Source organism: Pinus tabuliformis, chromosome 2_2 (genome assembly GCF_031772625.1).
Source record: "Pinus tabuliformis cultivar Carrire ecotype Pingquan chromosome 2_2, CPIR1, whole genome shotgun sequence".
NCBI lineage: Eukaryota > Viridiplantae > Streptophyta > Pinopsida > Pinales > Pinaceae > Pinus > Pinus tabuliformis.
Window position 1 is genome coordinate 639655395 of NC_142300.1, and position 22202 is coordinate 639677596.

Below are 22202 nucleotides of genomic sequence, written 5' to 3' on the forward strand. Positions count from 1 at the left end.
TAGCCAGAAGGAAGGAAACTCTGTTCAGACCTCACTGGCCTTTGGAAGAGTTTTTTTGCTCTTGGAAGGTCCCAAAAGGAGGTCAAATTAGGATTTCTTCAGGTGTTGCAGGTTCGAAGTTGCTAGTCGAATAGCAGTGTTGTAGCTGGTAGATCGAAGTTGCAAGTCGAGTAGCAGTGTTGTAGCTAGCAGATCGAAGTTGCAGTGTGTAGCAATTTGGTGCAGAATCAAGGACTTAAAGAAGGGCTGACTTGGTACTGGGAGAAGGACTTGGTCTAGGGATTGGGTCTTTGTATCTCATTTGAAGCAGATTCTAAGAAGAGAAGAGTTTTCAGTTTTTCCCCATGGAGGGCTTTTGCCCTGGCTAAGAGCCTACATCCGTGTCATCTTTTGTTGTTGTTGTTTCTTGATATTTGTTTGATGATAAGATCTAACTAAAGAACATAAAGAAGATAACTAACATTCACAAGCAAGAATCAAGGTTAAAGATTATGAGTATAATAACTGCTACTTTACATTTTCTAAGACCCTTTTGATTTAAAAATGAATTGACTTGATTGCCACCTTTTTACAAAAACATAAAATACTAGAATTACCCTTTTGACACTTTTTTTAGCAAAACGGATCAAAATTGTCAAAAATGGCCAAGATATGATGTCGATCAAAAGGATGGGGACATTACAAAAACTAATCACTAGAGTTAAGCTATTACTCCTATACTTTAACAAGGTGTCACCCCCAAATTTTTGGAAAAAAGTAGTGGGGAGACATTTTGTTAGGTAATTATGCATGGAAAATTAGAATAGGAGAAAAGACATTGGAAGAGACAGATAGAGAGAGATGGGGGTTGGCCCGTTGGGGGAGCGGAGTGTTGATGAGGGAAGAGCAGAAAACAAAGGACTGGGAACATATAGACCATACCAAACATGAAAAGGGAGGGGGGAATACTTGTAGAAAGAGCTAGGAAACCAAGAAAATCTGCAAGAAGTTTTGGGACATCAACTGAACCTTTCTTTGTCTTCTCTGAAAAGAAAAAGATGAAGAGACTTCTAAGGCACTGAGAAGCAAAGAAGGAAGTGCTCATGTGTTGTGACTCGTGAGAGGCACGTAATGTGGGTGCCTATTGCTGCTCTGTCCTTTGCAAAAAATGGCAGTGGAAAATATCTTGGTTGACTTTCTTGTAGATTGGACTCAGAATCCTTGTTCCTACTTTGCCCTAGTGGCATAATAGCTTGGCTAAGGGGCGGATTTCTCTAGCAAAACTACCTATAGTTGGGTGGAAAACGCTCAATCTGCCGGTTGTTAACCATTATTCTTATGGTATTCAGATAAGTTTCTATTTCTACCTTGGTTGATCTTTGGTATTGCTTTGGTTATCAGTTTTGAATATGTTATGGGTGAATAAATGGAGAAATTGTTGGGTTATGATTCGACTTATTAAACCTGTTAATTTGTTTCATGTTGTAGAAGAAATGCTTATCATATCACTCTATAGTTATTCACTTTTCTAGTATAATAATCCCTCAAAAATTTTGTATATAAAATTACTTATCTCAATGTCCTAGGGGAGCAGTTCAATTGGTGATCAAAGTGATGTGAAGACATGCAAACTAAGAGATTCGTGGTTCGATCCCACAGTCATGACCCAGTCTATAGAGAGGAGGGCAAGTCATAGGTCCCCAAAGGTATAGTGGTGGTGGCTAGAATCAAACCCGTGTCACGCGAGTATGAGACTAACCCAATTGTCAATTCCTTTGGGTCACAAAAAAAAAAAGAAAATTACTTATCGCCCATGGAGGACAGCTCAATTGGCGATCATCCCGTTATGAAGTATTCTGTAAATTGCGAGATTCAAGGTTCAAATCCTCCAATGGGTGTTTATTCAAACCAAAAAAAACAAACTTTATCTCAGACATAAAAATCATTGAATTGTTCAGTTCCGGATTCTGGAAATTCTCTTCTAAATGAGAAACATAGAAATATCACCATGAATCCGCTTTTTATTGGGGATTGGAATATTTATAGCCCTGGGCCCTGGTCAGATGACCGGTGGGGCCGTAATCAAAAGCTTAGCTGCAAGAAGCCAGTCCCACCGAACTGAACTTAAGTCATCAAAAAGACTTCTAGCTGCCTGATGGCTGCCGGTCGGTGGACAAATGATTGACATAACTAGGATCATTCCAACCGGGAGTCATTTATATAGGTTTAAGGTAATGTGTTCCGGTGGTCTGGTGCCTCAGTGACTTGGGGTTTGGGACCAGGGACCAGCTTTTTCTGGTGTTAAGTTAAAGTTAAATGAGAAGCCTGGTGGTCAGGTGCCTCGTTAACTACTCCATCTGTTGGCAAATTTTTTGCAGTTCTGTCCGTTAAAGACCGTTAACCAAACCGGAGTAAATTAGAATGGTGGTGTGACATGTAATCCGGTGGCCCATTTAACGGAAAGGTTACAAATTCGGAAATTTTGCATTTTAAAAATGTATTCCTTGAAAGATTTTCGCAGATCCGGATGTCTTTGACAGAATCCAGATCAGATTTTGTCAACTGCCATTGCCGTCTAAAAATTCCCGTCACCTATCGAAAATCAGATCTAAATAGAATCTAAATCGGACCTAATTTTGTCAACTGTCAATGCCATCTAAAAATTCCCGTCACCTATCGAAAATCAGATCTAAACAGAATCTAAATCGGACCTGTTAGTTGGCGTCACCGTGGATAGTTCCCATTATTTGTCGAAGGTCAAATACAAAGTCCGTCAAATCGAAGATCCAACATTTTGAAAAACCACACCATAAGGTTTCCCCCCGATCTAGATCTGTTAACTGCCTTTTCTGTTAGGTGTTCCCATCAATAGAAGGAAATGATCCAGAAACCATTAATCCGGAAATCCGGTCTGTTTGGAAGTATACACTTTTAATGATTTTCCAGATCTGGATGTGGGTGGAAAGCGGATGTGTCCAACTTGTGGAGGTGGCACAATGTTATAGTAACATGTAGAGTAAGAAACACCATGTGTCAACCACGTATCATATGACATGGCAGAGTGTGGTGATAACACGTGGACAGGCAGCGATGTGTCCGCTGTTGATGTGGCATGATATAATAAAACTTCCCAGAGTCATAACCTTTCGTCCAAACCTCGGATTTGATGAAATTTATATCGTCCAAAAGCTCTTGACAAGTAAAATACAATGGTGACACCAGAGAAGAGGTTTAAGTATTTGAAAGAAAAATAACCTTTGATAACCCATTTCTAATAAAGTGAATTAAAGGGTTGGAGTTCAAATAGTACAATAAGGCAGTATGAAGAAAGAGTCCAAAAGAATTTAATTTTTCTCTTAAAGTGACTTTATAATTTTTATAAAATCAAATCTAATTTAAAAGTGATTTTAAGTGATAAAGTTACTAAAGCCTAATTTTAAAGTGACTTTAATAAATTCAATGTAAAATTAGAAAAGAAAAGTGACTTTGGAAATAAATGACTAAGTGGGTCTTTATTAAAGTGGGGTGAATTAAAAAAATAGAAAGTGAGATTTAAATGAGCATTTAATCTCAGCCCTGGATCTCAATCTATTTCAGCTATTGGATTTAGGGATTCCCCAAAAGTCACTTAGGGTTAGATTAAAGGAGGAAAATGAGCAAAAGGTCATTCATTCTTTCATGAGCAGATTGAAAGAAGGAGAGCAAGAGAGCAAGGGAGATTTCTGGACAGTGAGGAGAAGGAGGCAGCAGCTTGGCACACATTCCAAGGCAACGTTTCAGCAAGTCTGTACCGCTGAGTTAGCACACAATGAAAGGCAGGTTTTGGGCACAATTTTCTAGAAAGGCCGTACAACAGTTTTGGTTCAGATTCCAAGGAGGCCGTACAGCAAGTTAGCACAGAAATCGAAGAGCAGAAAATCTGAAGTTTGCTGGCACATTTTTCAAGGGAGGCCGTACAGCAAGTGGCTGTACCTTGGCACGCTTTTCTAGGCAGAAATCCATATCTCTGTACTTCTGTTTTTTGCACAGAAATCGAGGAAAACTGTACAGCAGCATTTATGGCAGCATGCATGCTTTTCTAGGCAGTCTGTACAGCAGCATTTAAGGCTGAAATTTGGGCACAAAAATCAAGGAGACCGTATAGCATTTATCGCTGTTCTGTTTTGCTGTTTGCAAGTTTTTCCAGTTCGCTGTAAGTCACGGAAAACGAGATAAGTTGTAAAAGTTTGTTTGCTGATTTTTTTGCTGAATATTTTCTCTTACTGTAAAAGCATTTTCCAGAAATAAGAATGAGCTTTCAAACTGGTTTCCCCAAGAGTTGTAAGGGGTTTTTCCAGGATCACATTGACCAAAAATCACTGTGTTTAAATGTGTTAAATGGCTGTTTGTATGTGCTGATATTTATTTCTGCATTTTCCAGCGTTCTGTTATATTTCCAGAATTTGTGTTTTCAGCAAAATTTATTTTCCAGTTGTTGAATGTATGGATATGGGAAAGGGCATTTAACTATTTTGGATAAATAAGGTGAAACTGAAAACCGGGGTGGGAAATGAGAAATTTCTACATCACTGAACAAGTTTTCGCATATTTTCATTCTTTGTTAAATATTTGGTTAAATCGTTAAAATTTTAAATTTTAATAATTGGGTATTGTTATAGATCCAGTCACACAGAATCCATACAACATGACATACAGTGCATACAACAGAGTTGTATAGCTATACAGCAGTTTGTTGCTGTTTTTTTTGTTTTTCTAGTAGGCTATACCTCTTCCAAGCAGGCAATACACCTCGTTAAGGCTGATTTTGATAACCGTGCACATGCTGGGTTTTAGCAGACTGTGGAGGTTGTGTTGTAACTTGTAAACTTTGAAAGGAATGAAAAGCTGATTTGGAAAAAAAAAAAATTATGTATGTGTGAAACTATTTTATGCTTTTTACAATTTACTTTTCCTTCCCAACTATTACATAATTGGTGCTATGGTTTAAAATTAATTTAGGCTTTAATAAAGATCATATGGACAGCAGTCACCTACGAATAGAAATTTCTATAAAGTTTCCATTTTTCCCACCTTCCCATTCATTTAAAATATGAAGGTGGGAACGTGTGCTATATAAAAAATAGGATTAGTTAGCTATGTAAACAAAAGGACGTGAGCCTAAGAAGCATTTAAAACATTGCAACTTATCATAATTTTTTTGGGGCGTAAATTCTTCTTCCCTTTCACTTTGAAAGGCAGTGTAAAGGAAAGAAACGTGTTTGTAATTTCAAATCTGTAGGTGCCCTTGCATGCAATTTTCTTGGCAATTTAGTGCATCTGGTGGATTATCATTTGGTTAGGTCTTTATAGCAAGACTAGATAAATTTAACAATTGGGTTTATCTTGGGTAGGTAGTTGGGATGAAAGATTGTTATCTTCTCAACCCTGGTTCAATTTCCGAAAATGACATATTGAGCTCATAATAGTTGTATTGTTGTAATGGCTTGAAGCCTTGTTGTTGAAATATCTGGTTGCCTGAAGATTCTAGAGTTTGCCCTTCGTAACATCGTCAAAATGAAGGAAAGTACTTGTTGCCTGAAGATTCTAGAGTTAGCCCTTCATAACATCCTCAAAATGAGGGGAAGTACGATGAAGAGAAGTACTTGTTGCCTGAAGATTCTAGAGTTTTCCCTTAGTAACATCCTCAAAATGGAGGGAACTACTCAGGGTATCGCTCGAGCTTTGTAACCTGGAAAAAAAATCAATATGAGATAAGTCACCCCTTCCTCTCAAATATTAGAATTATGTTTTGTTGTTTCATTTCCAGTGAGCAGTTGACATAGTTGCAGAAACTTTGATTTATTATTTACAGCGGAGTTTATGAGTAGATAAAAGTGTGTAATGTTAGATTTCAAATATCAGCGTTACTTTCCTTATAGTAGTACATATTATTTTTATTATAAATAGATTAAAAAATCCCAAAATATATAAACCTACATCTTCCTATGAAGGCTGTGAGTTGAAAATGGCGTCACAAGCATAAAACCCAGATTGAAAAATGGAGAGTATTTCTGATGGAGAAATCAAGTGTAACATTTTGACCTTGGTAACTTACCCAACAGAAGTGGCTAAAGCCTTGACCAATTGCATTGAAGACACAACAATAAAAATAGTCTATCCATAACAAACATGATTTATCAAGGGCCATCATCTTGGGTGCACTTCTAACTGCTAAGGAAAGCATTGAGCAAGGGAAACTGCGCAACAAACTATGTTTATTAAAACAGGCTTTCACAAAGCCTATAACAGGTCATGGGATTGAATAGGATTTCGTCCTTGAAAATTTTCAATGATTGGGTTCTGGAAGCATCTTCTCCGGCATTGTTCAGACCTTATTTGCAAATGCCTCTGCAAGAGTTTGTATTAATGGGGTCTTGTCCGAAACAATCCCTGTAACGAGGCCTATTCATCAAGGGTTTCACTTAGCCCCTTTTCTCCATGTTTTTTATTGCAGATGCCTTGGGTGTCCTCTTTGACACAGTGCAAATACAAGGACAAAGGCAGGGCATTTCTCTTGCCGGGCATTTCTCTTCCTAGAAGTGGAGAGCTTCTCAATGTATACTCAGCTAATGACCGAATTCTCACTCCCAAAATTACCCAACCTTCTGTGGAAGGGATGTTGTGATGCTTGGGCATTTTGCCAAAGCTACAAGGGCAATACTAAGTAAAGCAAAAGTAGAGGTCCTCACTATAGGGCAAGAAGATTATCCCAATTGGATAAACAAGAAGTTGCAGATTATCCAGCTACGACAAATCATTAGGTACTTGGGCATCCCTTTTGGAATGGATGTTTCTGCCAAGGACTTGTGGAACTAGGTTTGAAATAAAACTCAAGAATTGGCATCATTCTAATAGTCCATTTGTTAGAAGAATCGCCATTGTAGCCAATGTTCTAATTTCAGGCCATTTATACTGCTCTCCATGCCCCTTCCTAACAACCACAAGATGCAGGAAGTTAGCATAGACACTTAGAAGATTTTCATACAGGTTAAACAGGACAGTTTACCTTTAGTGGTTTGGAACATCTACTCTTCCTCAAGAGGATGATGGACTTGGTTTGACAGATGTTCAAGCTCAAGGCATGGTCCTAGCAGCTAAGTGGACTGTGAGAGCAATTAGCAAAGATGCCCCCAAGAAGTTCCTAGTCCTCCAACATATTCAAACTGTTGCCCATATAGGTGGCCTCAAGGATCCATTTGCACTCTGTGATATTGTTGACAAAGCAGTAACTTCTAAAATTGCAGGTTCTAGCGTGTTACTGAGAATTTGGAAAGCCTGGAATTTAGTCTCGGAAGAGTTTTCTTGGTTATTTAAATATCTAGAAATTTTTGGGAGCAGGTTGCAAGATCTATATGGACATTTCAAATGAACAAAGGATACGTTGGCCTTACCACTTCTATATAGGAAAAAGGTTTGCAGAAAAGGGTGTTCACACACAAGGTGATTGGTGGGATCAAGCTCTAGCCACTCGCTGCCTTAGAGATCAATTAACCATGCAGAAAGATGCAGGTGGCTAATAAGTTTGATTTCTTAGCTTTGTGCAGAGTCATTCCAAACACCTCTCCATTCAAGATGAATTTAGAATGTCCAAGCCAATATGGAATATTGAAGTGATACTTTGGTCCTATTGAAAGTTCGTTTTTAAGTACCAGACTAAGGAATTTATCGGAAGATTTTTATCCCTCTTTCTCACTCATGGATTTCCTCAATGGAAGGCAGATTACTCAAGATCATAAGGTCATTTGATTACAAAAATTCAGAAGCATCATCAAGGCCCGTCCATCTTTCTCACTCATGGATATCCTCAACGGAAGGCAGATTATTCAGGATCCTAAGGTCATTTGGTTACAAAAATTCAGAAGCATCATCAAGGCCCGTCCATCTTTTAAAGCTCAGGGTTCAAACATAACTTCATGTTTATTAAGTGTCCCTGTTTTTACTGTGGATTAGTGTTATGCACCACATACACTCAAATTACAGCATAATATACCCAAGATAACATAAATATCATGAAATATTCATAAATATAATAGCATTATTCATAAGTATACTGTAAAGTTTAAACTCCAAAGTATCATGAACAGTGCAAAAATACGTAAAGACGGGGGTGGACTGCTTTCACAGTGATGGGTTGTACACATCTTGCCCTAGAAAGGTGAAGGGGCCAACCTGCCACCCTTTAGGACTGAAAACCCACAAATTTTTATTGTTCTATGATAATGATTGATGCCTTTCAACGAGCTGAATATCATTTATTTATGATAGACATGAGTCCTGACCCTAGACATCCTGACCGATGTACCCAAACACGATAAATTAATATTAGGGGCATTTAACAACATCACCAGCCACAAAAACAGAGCTTAATAAGCTCAACTAGCATATGTAGACCCGTATGACCCAAAGAAGGGTCAGCTCATATGTCATAGTCTTATCATGTAATATGTTCTGCCAGGATCACAAACACTTGCGAGGACTGCAATGGTAAGGATAAGGGCCTTGAAGTAATTTGAATTTCTCTCATTTCTTGACCCATAAAAACCTGAAAGCTTACCTTAAGTTTTTTGAATTCCTCTCATTTCTGTACCCATGAAACTTGAAAACTTCGCTTGTAACCTTTTACAGCATGAAATCAGATGACTTCCTATTGATTTATACTTAATTTCCATATTTCCGTACATTTATCCTAAACTCCTGACTGGCTTGCTGAAATTCAAAACGAGGTCATTGGCATGGCTTTGGATTTCTGGCAAATTAGCTTAAGAAGACTTGGGAACGAAGATATAACATATTTCATCCACCTATATTTAAATCCTTAACGTATTTATAGTTAAATACTTACATACTTAAACATACAAATTCAAAAATTCCAGAGATCTAAACCATGTAAATGCATCAGATGTGAGGAAGCATGTAGTGAACATACAGTTGCAGTACATGAAAGTAGCCATCTGAAAGAGTTGCATTGTAGCATATCACTCCTCTCCATGGTACGTTACATGGATCACCTTTCCCCCAGTTTTTTAGGTTTCCATGTGGATCTCCAAGACTCGCCTTAATTTTTTTAAGGGCAGCAACTGCAGTCGACCAAATAAATATTGACATGATATCCCCATATTAAATAATTACAAACAGAGACATAAATGTCAAACTTAAGGCAAAGGCTTCTCTGAAATTGATGTCCTGTGATATATGAATTTCAAACAATTTCAAACTTATTAATTGAGTTAAATGTGATTAAATTACCTTCATCAGGATCTGTACTTTGAGCTGCAACAAATAAGAGAGGACAATAACTATAGACGATGATCCAAACTAGAATAGCTAGGGACGATGTTCTGTTCTTCATTGTGTCACCTCCTCCGCTTCAAACAGAGGGGTAATCAATATGTAGCAATTTCTGTTACTTCTCCATGGAGGCTGTAAACACAAAATCGCTAAAAGCTTCCAAACATTCAAACGACGAATGGTCTTCTTATGACCGGGTAAAAGTGATTTGGTGAAGCATACTGAAGAAAGACGTGAGATGGGTGCGCCAATAACATAAAATATTGCAGCGGTGACCATGATGTTTCTTTCTCTCGAACCAGGCAGCTGTTTAGTGATTTTGACGGGGATTGTTATGCAGAAATATTCAATGCCCTCAAATGGAGTTGGTGAGGAAATTTAAATTCGTTGTAATCTAAAATTCATTTTCTTTAGTCGAATTTTTAAATCATTTTTTTTAACTTAGGATTTATTAGAATTACCATTACAAATTAGAAGTTTAAATTGTGAATTCTTCAAAATTCACTTACTTTAAAAGATTTTTTCCCATCTTAAATTCATATATACAACTAAAGATTTTTTTAGCATCCTCAATTCATATATAAATAAATTAACTGAGAAAATAATAATAATAATAATAATTTAAATAAATAGATAAAAACTGAGTTAGACAACGCACTCTTTTAACCCTAGTTTGAATGTAGTTGGTAGCGAAATTGAGATTCTCTGTAGCACCCAATTTCCTAAGATTTTGAGGCTTTCTTTTAATCCTCGTGCGAAAGACTTTGTGGCTGTAATTTGTTTATTATAATCAATCGGTGTGCTGGTTTTATTCTCCATCAGCTGTCTCGAACAGAAAAACACACCCATCCATGTGGATAGCTTTAAACAGAGGTCAATTACACTGCGGACCCTACCGAACCAAAAGAGGCCTGCGGGTCCTAGTGAACTTGTAAATATCGCTATTTGGGGATATCTCGGAATAACCAGTGTCGTGCCTCTTCTTCTCATATGAATAGAGTAACCAGTCATATCTCGCCATTGATCCAACCCCCTTCCATCAACCGGTTTGGACTTTATTGTTTCTTGAATGTCAGTTTTACTGAGCGGAGTTGACCATTTCATATTTTTATTATAAAAATTAATATTTATTTAGAGTTTTTCAACCTCTGTACCAAGCCTCCAACAGCACGCTCCGACTCCATCTTCCCCTGCAAAATTTATCAAATTTGGTCCTCCAATTTCCCTTCCCTTACGCGCGCGCGGAAAATAGACTTTGTAGGCAACGCACAGCCCTCTTTCTGCGTCGCAGCTGAGAAACAAAGCAGCTCGGTCATGGAAAAACTACGTTCTTATTCCGTGGCTAAATCTGGAATGCATTGAAGAGCTGGAATCGCTTACGTAGCCGGGAAAAAACAATGGAGTTCGATTGGGGATATTGATATTTTAGAATGAGTATTTAAAGCATATTCTAATCGCGATATGTTTTTAGCCTGAAGATTTCCACATTTAGTCAGAGCAGGAGAATTTTAAATTTTAAATTTATTATTAAAATAGAAGTGAGAGTAGTTATTATACGAAAAGACATGAATCTAAGGATATAATCAAAGATTTGAATCTAATTTATATAACCGAGTTGAACTTATTAAATATGGAACTTTAATTTATAAGTAAGTTGAACTTAATAAACATGGAAGTCTAATTTATATAATCAAAGATTTGAATTAGGGATATAAATGGAATAGAATATTATTAATTATAAGTGTAATTTGTATAAACAAGTTGAATTTAATGAATATAGAAGTTTAATTTATATAAATAAGTGGAAATCTAATTTATATAAGCAAAGATTTGAATCCAAGGATATAAATAGAATAGAATATGTATCAATTATAAGTCTAATTTATATAAGCAAGTTGAACTTAATGAATATAGAAGTTTAATTTATATAAGTAAGTTGAACTTAATGAACATAAATGGAATAGAATATGTATCCATTATTATTTATAGAAGTCTAATTTATATAAGCAAGTTGAACTTAATGAATATGGAAGTTTAATTTATATAAGTAAGTTGAACTTATATGGAAGTCTAATTTATATAAGCAAGTTGAATTTAATGATTATGGTTGGAATGGAATATGTATCAACTACCATTTAACAATTTTAACCTTTGATGTTTTTGAACAAAATATTATAATATCTACAATGTTTCATTTCTACTTTTACATTTGTCAATATTAACCTAACAAAAATCGAAATTTACAAAGCATCAACACTTTAGGAATTATTCTTCCCCTTTGATTTAGAAGCTTGTTGATTAACCATTAACAAATGGGGACATACCCTTTTTCCCCTACCACCAAGTTCATATTGATTTTGCCTTGGCACCAAATTAGTCATGTGATCAACCTTGGAGTAGTTTGATCTGAGAATATGGAGACATCTCTTCTTAGGGATAGACTAATACAACTGATAAATATGCTTTGAAATCTGTCTTAACTTTGTGTTTGAGGGAAAGACCCTGAATATAAATGGTGAATTATATTCAAGGAATCCCAAAAACAATTACTTGAATTCCCACATTCACAAGGTGTCTCAAACCTTGATATGAAGCATAGACTTCAACAACATTGTTAGAAGTGTGACCTAAACCCAAGCATATCTATGTTCTTCTTGATTCTTAAGAGCTTTGGCCACCCCTTAGAATTTTAAATTTAAATATTGGTGATATGTGTGTTTTTTCGTTCAATTCTATCTTAATAATATGATTATATTTTTTTTGTCCATTTAAATTTGGTAAAAAATTGTTTGAATTGTGTATTTGAAATAAGTCAAAAATATAATTTTTAAAATACTATATCTAATTATATATTTAAAAATACAATTTAAATAACTAGTCTAGATGCATCTTAAATCTACCAAGCGCTGAGAGGGATCAAATCTCTTTTCACTTTAAAATGGCTTTGCATTTTTGCATCTCAAGAAATTTGATCCCTCTCGATGTTTGGTAGATTTGGAGTTAATATGGATCTAGACTTGCATGTTTGCATCTCAAGAAAATTGATCCTTCTAGGTACTTAGTAGATTTGGAATTGAGATGGATCTAGGCTAGTTTAATTAGTATTTATAATTAATTATAATTATAATTATAATATAATTATTAATTTTATGTTACAACATCTCTACCATACTGGGATCAAATGTTTATACATAGGAGTTAAGTTTAGTTATGAAACTCAAATAAAAAATGAATCGAGTGAGGGGAAATTTTAAATAAAATATAATATTACAATATCATATATTACCCAATATTTATCGATTTGTCTTTAGTGTGACGTTTTGGAAGCTTTTCGTGTAGGTTTTTCCAGCCTAATTCCTCTAAAATCCGGTAAGAATTTATTGGAATCATAAGTTTGATGGGTAACCCCTACACAATAGAAGTGCCTAATTCCTCTAAAATCCGGTAAGAATTTATTGGAATCATAAGTTTGATGGGTAACCCCTACACAATAGAAGTGCCTTGAGTTTTTGAGGGTCTTGAATCCATATATACAGTAAAAAAACCAATTTAAATAACACAAATGAAGATTTCACCTCAAATTTTCCGGGCGCACTGAAAAACCCAAAAAATCGCACTAAAGACAACTCCCTTATTTATTACCACTCCCACCCAATAAAAAGTGGTTACGGGTGGGGGAACACTAATTAAAATGTAATTATTACATTTTACCTAATATTTCCCGTCACAACAAGGTTAAATATTACATTTAATTCAATATTCCCCCTCACCCTTCCTAATTTTATAGTTGAGTTTGTTTACTTTTAAACTTCAAATATAAAGAAAAATTGCAATAAGATGTGGACCCCGTTGAGGGGAAATATTGGGTAAAATGTAATATTATAATAGTATATTTTACCCAATATAATTTAGTAAAAAGTGGATGGATTTAGGCTGAAATATTAGATAAAATGTAACATTTACATTTCAATCATATACAAATACTCAATGCGAACATATTTATAAAAAAGTTTTACTTTTACAACGTACATGGATTCAACACCATTTTTTTATAGTTAATTATGTATTTAAATATAACATCTAACTAAGATGGATCTAGGCTAGTTTAATTTCCCCCTTAAATAGGTTATATTCCACATGAATACCATGGATCCATACCATTCATTCTTAAAACCATGGGTCAATACTATGGGTCATTTTTTTTTAAATTTTTATAAGGTTATTTTTATTTTATTTTCACAAAGTTAAAATGTTTACATTAAGTTAGCTTACGCATTTATAACATACCATAGATACTCATATTAAAAAATTTAATGTAAAATTAAAATTAAAATTAAAATATTTTATTTATAACCAACATTATTTTTTAAAATACTTTTATTATTTATTTATTTTTAAATAATATTACACCTAATATATATATTTTTTATTTTGTTTAATATAACTTACATGACATCATCTCCAAAAAAAACCATAAAATACCTCTCAGCACAATAAAATAGATAAATAATGATATCATGAACAAATATAAATATAAATAATTAAATTAAAACCGATATTAAAATAAATAAATCAAATTATATAATAAAAATATTATATTTTATTATATTTCCATAATTGATTATGAATTCATTTATTCTCAATCTTATTTAGTATCATTTATTGCAAAGAAATGATAAACGCATTTAAGTTTATAATATTAAAAAGATGGGCTAATATTTAAATAAATTTATAATATTAAAAAATACTTACATCTAGTCTGTTTATAGTATTTAAGGAATTAATTAAAAAAATAAACTGAATAGACACTAAAACCTCTTGAATATGAAAGAATTCATTTGAATGAAACTTCAAATAGACGCTGAAGCGTGTTGAGTGTGAAAGAAAAACGAAAATTTAATAGGCTCTGAAACGTGTTGAGTGTGAAAGAAAAATGGATGAATCATTTTCATATATTGTGGTTTCTAGAACGCAACTTGCATGATGTATGGCTGAGCATGGATGATAGTTTTTTAAGGCTTGGTTCTTAAAGATTATGTCATTCTCTAAATTTATGGTTTATATATATCTGCATTATTGTTAGATTAGGATGCTTTTTTATCAATTTAATTATAGGGTTACGTGAAAGTGTTTGGAATATGATTTATTTAGGATGCAGACAATGAAAATTATTTTTCCCAAATCTTTTAATTTTAATTAAAAAAAAAAAAAACAAACAAATAAACAAACTTTTTAGTTTTAATATATAAAATTTAATTTTAATTTAAAAAAAAAAAAACAAACAAATAAACAAACTTTTAATTTTAATATATAAAAATTCATATTGTATTTAGAGAAATATTTTTAATTTAAAAAATTTGATATGGTATCAATAGAAATATTTTATATATTGTTTAAAAATAATAATAATTAAAAAAAAAAATTGAATAATAAAAAATTAAAATTATTAACTATTTTAAATTATAATGTATTTTTAAAGGAGAGTATCTATGAGTGAGAGTATATTGATACGTTGTCAGTTTATAGGAAAGGGGTTGTAGATCTAGTCACTCTATCCATCATGGCACTAAATTAGCATAAGGTTAAACATCATTAGAATATTGTTGATTATATAGGGAGGTACAATAGGAGATTATATGAGATTGATAAAGGTAGAGGAAAAATTGACAGTATAGCCAGCAAGTTGATCAACATCTCCTTGTCTTTAGACGAGACTAATGACCAACCAGGATGCAAGTTGATCAACATCTCTTTCTCTTTTCGACAAGACTAATGACTAACCAGGATGGAGGCTCAATAGTTGTTATGACTCATTGGTTTTTACAACACTAATAATTTTTTTTCTCATATCGATGGATGTCAATGGCTAGCATAGAGTTTATATTTACAAGATACTTTAGTTAGATCAAGTTTTAGCAACCTCAAGACTTTGAACTTATGCTATTGGTTTAGTTTCCGTTTGGGAATACTAATAGTAATCTATGTAATCATCATTTGACTTGATGCAAAGTGTCTAACTTTAAAAGAAAAAAAATAAAAGAAAAAAAAAACACATTATCTAATGCAATTTAAACATTGCTAAATTGAGACTTCTGTGATTCATAATAGTTGTAAGAAGAGCTTCGGCGTAAATCACATATAGAAAGAGATCTTTGTCGACGCGTTTCGAGCCAGCAAGTGTGGCTCATCGTCAGGACAAGTTGAAGAAACAGATCCAGCTATGCAAGTTAAATAGTCTGAGCAGGGCCTCCAACAGCTATCTAGATCAACGGCTAGATTTGACCAAGGGACAGTCAAAAAGTCAAAAGGATTATTTAGAGGGGGTTACATTATTAATTTAATAATTAAAAATTATTATTAAATGGGAAATAGTTATAATGGAGATCTAACCTATTATACCTAAGGTAAATGTAAGTTGATAGTTAAATAAATAAAAATAAAATAAGCAATAATAATAATAAATATTCGTTAAATTGTAAAATAACAGTATATAAAAGTTAGTTACTAAAAATTAGATAGAATTAAGATATAAAATAATATAAATTAGTTATGAAAGAAATAGTAAAATAACTATATAAAATAATAACAATGTATAAAGGCTAGTTACGGAAAACATAAAAAAATAAAAAATAAAAATAAATAAATAAATAAATAAAATAAAATAAAAATTAATTAATTAAAATAAATAATAAATAATAAATAATAATAATAATAATATTATTATTATGTATACGCTAATAGATAAATAAATTATATATATATAAATACTAATAATAAATATATATTTGTTAGTAATATAAGTACCAATATCAAAAAGGACAAAAAGGAAAAAAGGGGGGACGACTAAATAATACTGATATTATTAATATATTTTCGTTAATAGAAAATACATAAAATTATACATAAAGATCATATAAAATAGATAAAAAATAAAAATAATAATGAGTAAATAAAAAATTGTTAAGATTATGAAAACCAATATCAACTCGGCAAAGGCGGAAAGGAACGATACAACTTAGAAGGAGAAGGACCGGAAAGAGTCCAGAGTAAGAAGGATAAACCAAAGGAGACAGGAAGGCTTCAGGGGAAAGATGAAAGCGAAAAAGATGAAGAAGGGGGGGGGGGGGGGGGCGAACTAAGATGAAAGGGCAGGGATCCAACACCTACTGATCTTCCAGTCGTCATCTCTATTGAGATTGTTAGGTCTTCTTTCAATCTCAATACCTTCCCTCAGTTTACGATGATGGAACTGGGCAACCTTGGCAACCACCTTAGCCTCCTCAATACAAACATGATGCTTGGTCTTCACCACATGCTCTGCTAATGCTGAAGACTTGGTTCTCGCATGTTTTAGGTCAGAGGATCAGCGAACATGCAACTGACCTAAGACATGGGAGAACCAAGTCTTCAGCGTTAGCAGAGCATGTGGTGAAGAACAAGCATCATGTTTGTATTGAGGAGGCTAAGGTGGTTGCCAAGGTTGCCTAGTTCCATCATCGTAAACTCAGGGAAGCTATTGAGATTGAAAGAAGACCTAACAATCTCAATAGAGATGACGGCTGGAAGATCAGTAGGTGTTGGATCCCTGCCCTTTCATCGTAGTTCGCCCACCCCCCTTCATCTTTTTCGCTTTCATCGTTCCCCTGAAGCCTTCCTGTCTCCTTTGGTTGATCCTTCTTGCTCTGGACTCTTTCCGGTCCTCCTTCTAAGTTGTATCGTTCCTTTCCCGCCTATGCCGAGTTGATATTGGTTTTCATAATCTTAACAATTTTTTATTTACTCATTATTATTTCTATTTTTTATCTATTTTATATGATCTTTATGTATATTTTTATGTATTTTATATTAACCGAAATATATTAATAATATCAGTATTATTTAGTCGTCCCCCCTTTTTTCCTTTTTGATATTGTTACTTATATTACTAACAAATATATATTTATTATTAATATTTTTATATATATAATTTATTTATCTATTAACGTATACTTCTTATTATTATTATTATTTTATTTTATTTATTTATCTATTTATTTATTTTTATTTTATTTTATTTATTTTTATTTTTATTTTTTATTTTTTATTTTTTATTTTATTTTATTTTTTTTATGTTTTCCGTAACTAGCCTTTATATATTGTTATTATTTTATATAGTTATTTTACTATTTCTTTCATAACTAATTTATATTATTTTATATCTTAATTCTATCTAATTTTTCGTAACTAACTTTTATATACTGTTATTTTACAATTTATATTTTAACGAATATATATGATTTTCATTTTTATTTATATTTTTAGTATTTCTTTAATCTATTTATTTATCTACTAACGAATATTTATTATTATTATTGCTTATTTTATTTTTATTTATTTAACTATCAACTTACATTTACCTTAGGTATAATAGGTTAGGTCTCCATTATGTAACCCCCTCTAAATAATCCTTTTGACTTTTTGACTGTCCCTTGGTCAAATCTAGCCGTTGATCTAGATAGTTGTTGGAGGCCCTGCTCAGACTATTTAACTTGCATAGCTGGATCTGTTTCTTCAACTTGTCCTGACGATGAGCCACACTTGCTGGCTCGAAACGCGTCGACAAAGATCTCTTTCTATATGTGATTTACTCCGAAGGTCTTCTTACAGCAATTTAAACATGTTAAAATTTAAGATAGTGTAGGTTTCCACACTCCATAATGATGTGTAAGGGTTAAAAAATAATTATACAAAACATTTAAATAAATTGGATCCCTCACACTTCATAATTATTGTAATGCTATTTCTAGATATCTTTATAGTGTATGTAGTTAGAGGATTGTGTTCAAAGTTTCAGTAAACACTCTACCAATCCTTAGGGACCAAAAGAAGCAGAGTCTAATCCTCAATATGTTTGGTTATTAAAAATAGGTAACATGTCAACCCGAAATTTTAGACACAATCTTGTACCACATAAATAGTAAAGATATCCATAAATAACTCTACTTTGTTAAAATTGAATTTTATGTATTAATATTTTTTATTAATTTTTTATTTAATATATATATATATATATATATATATAAATATAATGTCAAATATTAATTATTAAGATTATAAATAAAGATGTTGTAAAGATTTTTGAAATTTTAAATTTATTTAAAGCAAAATTTTCACCATCAAAAATTGAAATTCAATTAATTTCAATAATTATAAAAGAAACTTATTAATAAATTTTATAAATATTTTAAATATCTTAATATTAGTTATATGTATTTTTATAGTCAACTAAACAATATCATTAAAAAATATTTTATTTGAAATACATTTAATATTGATATTTTGTTTATTAAATGTGAAATTTATTATAAATAAATATAAATTTTGTTTATTAAATGTGAAATTTGTTATAAATAATTATAAATTATAAGTTTAATAAATTAATATGTATTTTTATAGTCAAATAAATTGTATCATTAAAAAATATTTTATTTGAAATGTATTTAATATTGATATTGTGTTTATTAAACGTGAAATTTGTTAGGACACTGAAGAAGGGAAGATGGATTTGATGGCGATAAATGGGCACCTCCCGCTCACGTGTTCGATCCCCACCCCTGCCCTGATCCGACAGATACTGAGAAGCCTGTTCACGCTTTACGTAGACGGAATATACGATCTCATCCACTTCGGCCATGCCCGATCTCTGGAACAGGCCAAGAAATCGGTCCCGAATGTGCATTTGTTGGTGGGACGCTGTAGCGATGCGGTCACGCATAGGTACAAGGGTAAGACGGTGATGATCAAAGCCGAATACTATGAATCCTTTTGTCATTGCAGGTTGTTCTACAACGAAAACTAGAAAAGAATGGAGGAATACAACCCAGATCTGGGTCTCCAGATATTTGAGACGGTCGGGATGCAAAAGGGATACCTAAGCGATGACGAGACCAGTGAGCGATGACGGGACCAACTCAAGCAGATTTCAAGGCATCATTTTTTAAGGTGTTTCTGCAGGGCAAAACCACAGATCTGGATCGAGCATCCTGACCAAGGAAGACAGTCAGCTGCCCAAATCTGCTATGGAACCACCGGATTGGGCCCATAGACAAATAACAGGCCTGCACAAAACCCAGATCTGGGGGCAAATCAGAAAACCCCTACGCCCTGACACCTGGGCCAAAATCGCAGAGGAATGTCGTCCGAAAGGAGATGACCTGGGGTTTGGAAACGAGATGATCCAGGCAATAGATCGAAGGCAACCTCATGAATGGAAGCCGAGAACTATAGGGGACCCAGCAAAAGCGGCCATCTCCCTTGACGCAGTGGTGGGGCTTCTTGGGCCTCTGAAAAATGACCCCAGCCAATCTGAACAGAAGAAAACAGGGTACCTTCCCAAACCTTGCGGTGATCTTGGGCAGACAGAGAAGGCAGATCCAACAGATCGAGGTCTAGACAATGTGGATCCACCAGGTATGGAGGAAGATCTGATGCAAATTTTTATCAGATCGACAAAAGGCAGACATTATTGCATACAGATCAGCAAGAGGATGAGCATTAAGGAGCTAAAAGAGGAGATCCAGAAAAAACTGGGAACCCCAACAACATACCAAAATCTGATATATACAGGATACAGTCTGCTGGATAATCACACACTTCAGGACTATGGCGTCACTAAAGATTCAACCATCATACTAAATCTGAGACTGCGAGGCGGATGCAAGGGAGCCAACTCTAAAAATTCAGGCTCTTTCCGTGATGCAGTCAAAGGAAAGGAACACATGCCAAATAAACCAGCACCAACATCAAAACTAACAGGCCCCTACATTGTGGAACAGAAGCCAGAATCTCCAATGCTTATAGTATTTATGCCGGAGGTAACGATCTATACTCAGTTTTAGCCCAAAATGATATATCTGTAGTTATAATGGGTTCTGGCCAAAGTCTGATGCACTGCATCAATGGATCTTTTCCACTTGGTCACCCAACTGTGAAATTTATTTATGCCCAAAAGGGTTTTTCATAGTCAGATTCAACTCAAAACAAGATCGAGATAACATCATCAATCAGGGGCCTTGGTTTTGGGGCAATGCTGGCCTCTTCATCACCCCCTGGTTCCCGGATTTCGATGCAAATACCATGGTAGTTTAAAAAATTCCAGTTTGGGTAAGACTTCATAACCTCCCACTACATTTTTGGCATCACAAAGTTTTAATAGCCATTGGGAACTCCTTGGGGAAGTTCCTAAAATCAGATGAAGATAGGACTTTTCAAGGAATCTTCACATTTGCCAGAATATGTGTAGAAGTGGACCTGAGTCAAGGACTACCAGATCACATCACATTGAATTTTCATAATTCAATATGGACTCAACCGCTTGATTATGAGAACACAGCATTTAGATGTCGCGGATGCTTCCAAACAGGGCACCTCCACTACGCCTGTCCACTGGCTAGAAAGGAGCCTAAAGGAAATAAGAAACAACAGAAAAAACCCAAAGGTTGGTAGCATACTGAACCGCTAGAAGAAGAGGAATTGCAGACAGAACCTACTGGCGAGCAAACAGGACAGGGAAACATACAGGAAGAAAAGACCCAAGAGACTAATTTGGGGCATAACAATATGGAACAACAACAAGAAGCTCAGCTGGAAGTAAGTGGCATCAAAAGAACTCATGGCTCCGAAGGATCGAAATCTAACAAAGAACAACCAACGAATACAATGGAAAACCAACTTGCCATTATTGATACCAATCCCAACACAGGGTGGCGAAGAGTGGAGAAGAAGAAGGGCAGGAAAGCATAGGCCAGCTAGATCATTTTTTCTTTTCTTGTTGTTTCCTAGATTCAGGAACAACTCATTTCATGTTTCTTTGATAGGATTGTATATCTTACATCCTGTGGGCTCTATGATTTGCAAAACATACAGCAAAAATGAATGCTTTACGCATATACTATGTAACTTTTTATTTTAGTTAATAAAAAGTTTGATTTTTTCTTCGAAAAAAAAAAAAAAAAACAAAAACAAAAACAAACAAACAAACAAAAACAAACGAACAAACGTGAAATTTGTTATAAATAATTATAAATTATAAGTTTAATTTTAAATATCTTACTATTAATTATATGTATTTTCATAGTCAAATAAGGAGTGTCATTAAAAGATATTTTATTTGAAATACATTTAACATTGATATTTTGTTTATTAAATGTGAAATTTGTTATAAATAATTATAAATTATAAGTTTAATAAATTGTGGGGCATGAATGTTTTTTGGACTTATTTGTCTTTCCTTTAATACTTATTTATTATACAATAAATTAGATTGTAATAATATAGCTAATTTTTTTGATTTGGTTATACTTATATATTATATAATAAATTAGATTATAATGATTTATTTAAATTTTGTATTTTGTATTTTTTTTTGTAAGTAAGTGTGTTTATATTATATTAATTGAACAAAATTTACATATTGTACAATCATGAGATCTAACTCTGCTTTAGAGTGAGGAAACCAGAGTGTATTGTCAAAAATTCTTTGTTCCTAGGTGGGAAGACTAGAGTTTACATTGTTCAAAGATATTAACATAAGAAAGATAGTGTTATTCAAACCATAGAGGACTAAGCCTCACGGTGCCTTCGCGGAAAACTGAAGGACAAGGGTAGCAGAAAACTGCACCGCAATTGTGAGCTTCTTTATGTCAAACTGGGCACACTTAGGCTGAGCAGAAAAGGAGTGGTCACATTGGTGATCATTGAGCCAAAACACAGTCATTCTGAAAGCTATTAGCCAAAATGAGAACTCATTTACCAACCTGTTGCTCGTAATGTCATTGATGGATAGCGGGCACTATTATGGATCTACATCGTTATCGAGTTAGAGCCTCTACGATCTTAGGTGTTACCCTAAACCTGCA

At 33.7% G+C, this 22202-nt stretch overlaps 1 protein-coding gene across 2 annotated transcripts in view; it reads right to left on the reverse strand.

Moving 5' to 3' along the window:
* Positions 1-9596, reverse strand: part of LOC149194248 (putative LRR receptor-like serine/threonine-protein kinase At1g06840) — a 281247-nt gene extending 271651 nt beyond the window's left edge. The window contains exons 1-2 of one of the 2 annotated variants that reach the window (XM_089405064.1): positions 9265-9596; positions 8945-9095 (exon numbers count right to left, since the gene is read on the reverse strand). In XM_089405064.1, coding sequence (XP_089261190.1) covers positions 8945-9095; positions 9265-9367 — 254 coding nt within the window. In that variant the 5' untranslated portion in view covers positions 9368-9596. Of the gene's footprint in view, positions 1-2690; positions 2894-8944; positions 9096-9264 lie in introns of those variants that run through there. The other variant, XM_089405065.1, reaches the window with a different exon arrangement.
* Positions 9597-22202: the final 12606 nt, after the last annotated feature.